This window comes from Chrysemys picta, chromosome 12 (assembly GCF_011386835.1).
Source record: "Chrysemys picta bellii isolate R12L10 chromosome 12, ASM1138683v2, whole genome shotgun sequence".
Classification (NCBI taxonomy): Eukaryota; Metazoa; Chordata; order Testudines; family Emydidae; genus Chrysemys; species Chrysemys picta.
Window position 1 is genome coordinate 48,859,678 of NC_088802.1, and position 6,378 is coordinate 48,866,055.

Here is a 6,378-nt window from a genome sequence, read left to right on the forward strand (position 1 = left end):
GGGTGTCTTGCCCCCCAGCTGGGCTCTGCCCCTCTCCTAGAGAAACAGGAATTGGGGTGTCCTAGAGGTTTCTTTAACTCTCTACTACTGGAGGAATTTTTGTGTGTCTGTATTGTTAGACGTACTCGCTGACAGGTAGTTTGAAATAAATTACCAAAATAATTTAAAGTGGGGGTGATTAGTGTTATTTTGACAAAATTTGCAGAATTTTAAAATTGTGTGTAGAATATTTAATTTTTTGGTGCAGAATGCCCCCAGGAATAACAAAAAGCTGAGATGCGCTACCCAGTGGCTGATCAGTGTGGACCTCTGGCCTGATAGGGTATGTTACTCCTCAGCTACTCCAGCCCTTCCCTTGGAACATGTCAAGTCCAAAGTGTTCGCCACCAGTCCCAGAGTGTCTAGCAAGAGGGAGAAGGATCAGTAGTTGGAGAGACAAGTGGAGTCAAGGGTGGATTTGTTTAAGATGGGAGAGACTAAAACATGTTTGTATGAGGGGAAAGTCAGAGGATGGGAGTTGGCACAAGGGAGATCGGGATGGGATCACTAGGGCAAGTGGAAAGACTAGGAGGAATGTAGACTGATACTGTTGGAGATGTGACCAGAGGGGTGGGGAAGGTCACCTCTTATTTTACAATCACTCTGGAAGACACATCATATTTGACTGTAGACAAGAGTTTGTCTACACATGGAATGGTTCTGGATTTATTCCTGAATAAATGTCTATACACAAAATTAATCAGGAACAACTGTGTGTGTAGAAAAGCATAAGAATCAGCATCTGTTCATTTGGAGGATGAGCTGCCGCAGTTGAGGTTACAGCCTCATGTGATATACAAGTCCTCCAAAGATATTTTTAATACAGAAAAATCAGTTTGAGATTGCCTTGATAGATAGCCGTGAACAGCACACACAAACTTGGTTTCTGCTCATCAGCACATCATTTAATGTGTCAGTAAATATCTAATACTTGATCAAAACATTAGGTGTAAGTTTATTGTGGTTCTACTCATAACAGCAAAAGGTTTAAGTAGTGTTGTTTAATATAAGCTCATAGAAGGCTAGAGCCTGTAGTAATGAATCACACATCTCCTCATGTCTGTTTTCTGTGACTGAAGAAAATAGGTTTCTGTAATGTACCACCTTGTTCCGGGAAAAGGACAACCGGGGCTGTTCTTGGATAATTGACTGTAAGAGAAATTGCTTCACCAGGTCCATTCCACTAGACCGAGAGTCTCCTACCATCAATCCAAAGTGTTTTCCTACAGTGCTTCGGGCCATACTTAGTACCTTGTGCTGGCCACCTTGCATAAATGTCTTTTGTAATAGGGCATACAGCATAGCTTCCACAGTGCGAAGATGTAATGTTATAGGAAAGAGATTTGTATTTTGAGCAGGCAGTCCATTTTTTTCCAGAATATAAAGATCAGCTTCAGGAATCTTAGAAACTACTGAAGAAATCTAGATGGGGGAAATAAATAAGCATGATTTATTTAAACCAGAAATCAAAGCAACAGATTTCATAGTTACTGTCTCTCAAAGATGAAGGTGGTTTTTATAAGAAACATAACTGTCTGGTCAAAAGTGGAATGTAGTCTTCATGAGAACTTTACCCACTTTGTGGAAATTTCAATGAAAAAAGTATCCAAATTGCACATTTTTGACAAACTCTGCTTCTGTATTACTTTGAAGATCACTTGTTTCAGCCCAAATTTAAAGAAACTGCAATTATGGTGAAAATGGGAGAAAGTTAACCAGTCCTCTAGCACACACAAATTGTACTAAGAAGGTGTCAGAGATTATAAATACTGTGGTAAAGTGGCCGTTACAAGCAGCTCAGCCTTAGAATTTGTAAGTACTTGTAGACATACCCTTAACTGCAATTAAAAACCCATGGCTGGCTCATGCCAGATGACTTGGGCATAGGGGGTTCGGGATGCAGAGCTATTTAATTGCCCACACTCTAGGACCCTGTGTGGTGGGAGGGTCCTAGAGCTGGGGCTGCAGCATGAGTCAGAAAATCTACATCACAATTAAACAGCCCCACAGCCTGAGCCCAAGTCACGGATGTCTACCTGCAGTGTAGAGGGAGGGAGTGGGTGCATCTTTCTTGCAGACTCTTGTACTTGCAGAGATCCAAAAAACAGTGTTGGAAAGAAGCCAGCCTTCCCATTTCCGTCTGCAACTCAAGTCCTGCATCCTGCACACATTGACTATAGGATACGTTTTAAGGGCTCCTAACCTGCTAGATTCTTTATCAAAGGTTGATTGCATAGTTACAGTTCTACTTTACAAATGTTATAAGGGTCTGTTTTCAACTCTGAAGGATTTCTAATGAGATCAAACTTGCAAAATAAATACAGCTTAAAAGAATTGCTAAAAAGAAGGCCCTGCCTTGGAAAATTGTCAATTTTTACATACTGTACTATGACAGCCCTAAGAATAAGCAATTTAAGATTAACAGAGATACAAGGGAAGGAGTTGACGCTTATTAAAGTCTCAAGCATGCGCTACTTACTTCTTCCAGATATACTGCTGGAATATAGGTTCCTTTCATGAATCTACCACACTTTTCTTGTTGCCAGTCAAGAACTGCTAGATTTCGATCAACATGAGCCCATGCAATTTTACGGGTGCCAAAAACAATAGACACAATGCTATCTAAAGTCTGGATAGGAGAAAAAAATAATTATGCATTTTTAAGATGTAAATCACTAAGTACTAAATATTATTTGATGTCTTGGGGAAAATACCATTTCTTACAATAAATGTATTATATCTACTCATTGATGAATTATTAAAATTGATTTATGGGAATAACAGAAGTTTACTCTGAAAATAAGTAGTTTCTTGATAAAAATCAAATTTAAAATGTTGTATACCTTCAACCTCTCTCTCTCTATTTCAGGTTTAATAAACCTCATTGAAGGCCTGGTGTCTCGTATTTTTCTCTCTCTTCTATCTCCTTTCTCAGATGGATTGAGGATAAAATTACACACCTTAATAACAGTTTTATATTGAAAGAGAGGGACGTTCAATAAACTCTGCAAGTTCTGAAATGGTCCATATTTTTCCCTATGCTCAATTACACGGACAGACTTTCTTCCTTGCAATAGTTTAATGGTGGAAAGCTCTCTCTCAGATGCCGTGTTGAGCACTTGCAGGATGGCAGATTGTTGTTCAGAGGAGTACAAATTAGAGAGTGCATCGTTTGGTGTCTTGAAGGTTTGATTCATCGTTGGGGAATTGACACAGTTGTGTTGTACAGCAGATGTTGATTTTTTCTGACACCAAGAATGGTGCAGGGGCTGAAGCTGACATGAACCCAAAGGGACATGAAAGAAATACCTTCCTGAAGAAAAAATGAGTTAAAACAGTGTATTCATTAACTTATTGAACACATACATCCATACCTCATTGTGAGGCGCCCACCTCACAAATTTACTTCTGTGCCATACAAAGAAAAAGTGTTGGCCAGCTTTTTAATTCCCTTTAATTAAAACTGGCATCAGAAATCTAACATTTCAAACAGCTTATAGAAAAATTCAGAGTTAGAAAAAAGGGCCACCCATCATTTTAAACTTCTGCTATTTGTGTTGGTGTTTTTTTTATTGAAATTTATTGCCACCCATTAAGTGTTCTATGACCCCACTTAAATCTAGCCCTGGTAAGTAATGACCCAAACCCATTGGATAGATGTTCAATGACCTGTGAAATTAGTGGATTGTTTCAGTCTCTTTCTTAGGGGGTAAGAATCACTTTCACAAAAGCTACCACTGTCACACTCACAACTGCTACTAGCTGTTCCCCAGATGCTAGCTGCAGCAGGAGCGAAGGAGCATGGAGACTGAATTACTCTCTCAGCCATAAAGGTTGCTAATCTCAACCAAGGTTGGCTTGAGGCCCATTGGAGAAGAAGCGGGGTTTGTACTGCCACTGCCTATTGCAGGCAAATGGACCACTTTAGTCCACAGGGCTGTCAAGGTAAATTCATCAAGGTATAGTGAATAAGAGCAGTGTCATCCATGGGCCTCGGAGGGCAAATCCCCCACCAGTCAGAGGGGCTTCCTCTACACTATGAGGCTGTCCATAAGGCATTGGAGAGGGGCGGGGGGGGGAGGCTTAACTCTGCGTGTTTGTTTTAGTGTTGGACGGGGTACGTGGGTGAACCTTGAAAGTTCACCCGAAAGCGTTGTTTGCAGTGCAGTTGTAGCCTGAGAGTCCCAGGATATTAGGGGGCATGGTGCAGGAGGCAATATATGTTACTGGACCAACTTCTGTGGGTGAAAGAGAGGAGCTTCCAGCTACAAGAAAGAAGAGCTCTCTGGGGCTGGCGAGCGTGTCTCTTCCATCAATCTTGTCACATCCCAAAACGTGCTCGAAGCTTTCTGATCAGCCCCTAGGAAGGAGTCCAACAGGACTAGTGTGTCAGGCCAGCGCTGGACGCAGGGCAACCAAGGGCACAGATAAGGGCCAGGCAACTCCCAAGCAGCAGGTTTCTGCTGCTGCCTATCACCCATAACCAGGTACCCCCTGCTCAGCACAAAGGGGGAGACACTTCTTCCCAGGAAGACCCCCTGAGGAAACCTTCCCTCCCCCTCCCCCCCGACAGACAGACAGACTCACTCCCCGGAATCCCTCCCTCCCCCCCCCCCCCCCCCAGACAGACCGAGACCGCCCGCCCTGGAATCCCTCCCTCTCCCCTCAGACAGACAGACCGACCCCCCCTGGAATCCCTCCCTCCCCCCCACCCCCCAGACAGACCGACCCCCCGGGAATCCCTCCCTCTCCCCTCAGACAGACAGACCGACCCCCCCTGGAATCCCTCCCTCCCCCCCACCCCCAGACAGACCGAGACCGCCCGCCCTGGAATCCTTCCCTCTCCCCTCAGACAGACAGACCGACCCCCTTGGAATCCCTCCCTCCCCCCAGACAGACCGACCGACCCCGCCGGAATCCCCCCCATCTCTACCTCTCCGGAGGAGGCTCGGGAGCCAGGCACTGAAACTCATCCTGCCCACCCCGCCTGGCCGCGCTCCCCCTCCCCCGGTGCGTCAGGGCAAAAGAGGCCCCGGCCCCCACGGCTGGTAAGAAACGTTCCGGCCTCAGCCTGGGCCGGGCAGTAGAGAGATTGGGCCTGGCTCCCCACAGTGGCCTTCCCCTGTACTGCCAGCAAACGGGGGGAATAGCGCAAGATAGCGGGGCGGGCCAATGCCACAACTGCCCTAGCCCCAGGGTGAGAGGCACAACGCCAGAGCTCCCAACCCCCCTAGGGTCTGATCTGTGTGACCCACAGCCCACAGAGTTCCCAACTCCCCTAGGGTCTGATCTGTGTGACCCACAGCCCACAGAGCTCCATACCCCCCTAGGGTCTGATCTGTGTGACCCACAGCGCTCCCAACCCCCCTAGGGTCTGATCTGTGTGACCCACAGCCCACAGCGCTCCCAACCCCCCTAGGGTCTGATCTGTGTGACCCACAGCCCACAGAGCTCCCAACCCCCCTAGGGTCTGATCTGTGTGACCCACAGCCCACAGAGCTCCCAACCCCCCTAGGGTCTGATCTGTGTGACCCACAGCGCTCCCAACCCCCCTAGGGTCTGATCTGTGTGACCCACAGCCCACAGAGCTCCCAACCCCCCTAGAGTCTGATCTGTGTGACCCACAGCCCACAGAGTTCCCAACCCCCCTAGGGTCTGATCTGTGTGACCCACAGCCCACAGAGCTCCCAACCCCCCTAGGGTCTGATCTGTGTGACCCACAGCCCACAGAGCTCCCAACCCCCCTAGGGTCTGATCTGTGTGACCCACAGCCCACAGAGCTCCCAACCCCCCAAGTGTCTGATCTGTGTGACCCACAGGCTCCAAAGTTCCCAACCCCCCTAGAGTCTGATCCGTGTGACCCACAGCCCACAGAGCCCCCAAACCCCCTAGGGTCTGATCCGTGTGACCCACAGCCCACAGAGCTCCCAACCCCCCTAGAGTCTGATCTGTGTGACCCACAGCCCACAGAGCTCCCAACCCCCCTAGGGTCTGATCTGTGTGACCCACAGCCCACAGAGCTCCCAACCCCCCTAGGGTCTGATCTGTGTGACCCACAGCCCACAGAGTTCCCAACCCCCCTAGAGTCTGATCTGTGTGACCCACAGCCCCCAGAGTCTGATCTGTGAAAGCCACAAACCCAGAGCTCCCAACCCCGCTTGGGTCTGATCTGTCTGAGCCACAGCCCACAGAGTTCCCAACCCCCCTAGGATCGGATCTGTGTGAGCCACAGCCCCAGAGCCCCCAACCCTCCTAGACTCCATCTGTGAGGGCTGCCACAGTACTACCCCAGAGCTCTCCCCTGGCCAGCGAGGGCGGGGGGGGGGGGCAGAGAGGAGG

General features: G+C 48.1%; 1 protein-coding gene across 1 annotated transcript; it reads right to left on the minus strand.

Moving 5' to 3' along the window:
* Positions 1–922: 922 nt before the first annotated feature.
* On the minus strand, positions 923–5,168 carry TEFM (transcription elongation factor, mitochondrial). Its single transcript, XM_065563539.1, has 4 exons — positions 4,973–5,168; positions 2,883–3,352; positions 2,519–2,668; positions 923–1,461 (listed from the first exon to the last, which is right to left on the minus strand). Exons 1-4 carry the CDS (start codon positions 5,010–5,012, stop codon positions 1,027–1,029), a joined length of 1,095 nt encoding a protein of 364 aa, XP_065419611.1. The 5' UTR covers positions 5,013–5,168; the 3' UTR covers positions 923–1,026.
* Between the last annotated feature and the right edge of the window lie 1,210 nt (positions 5,169–6,378).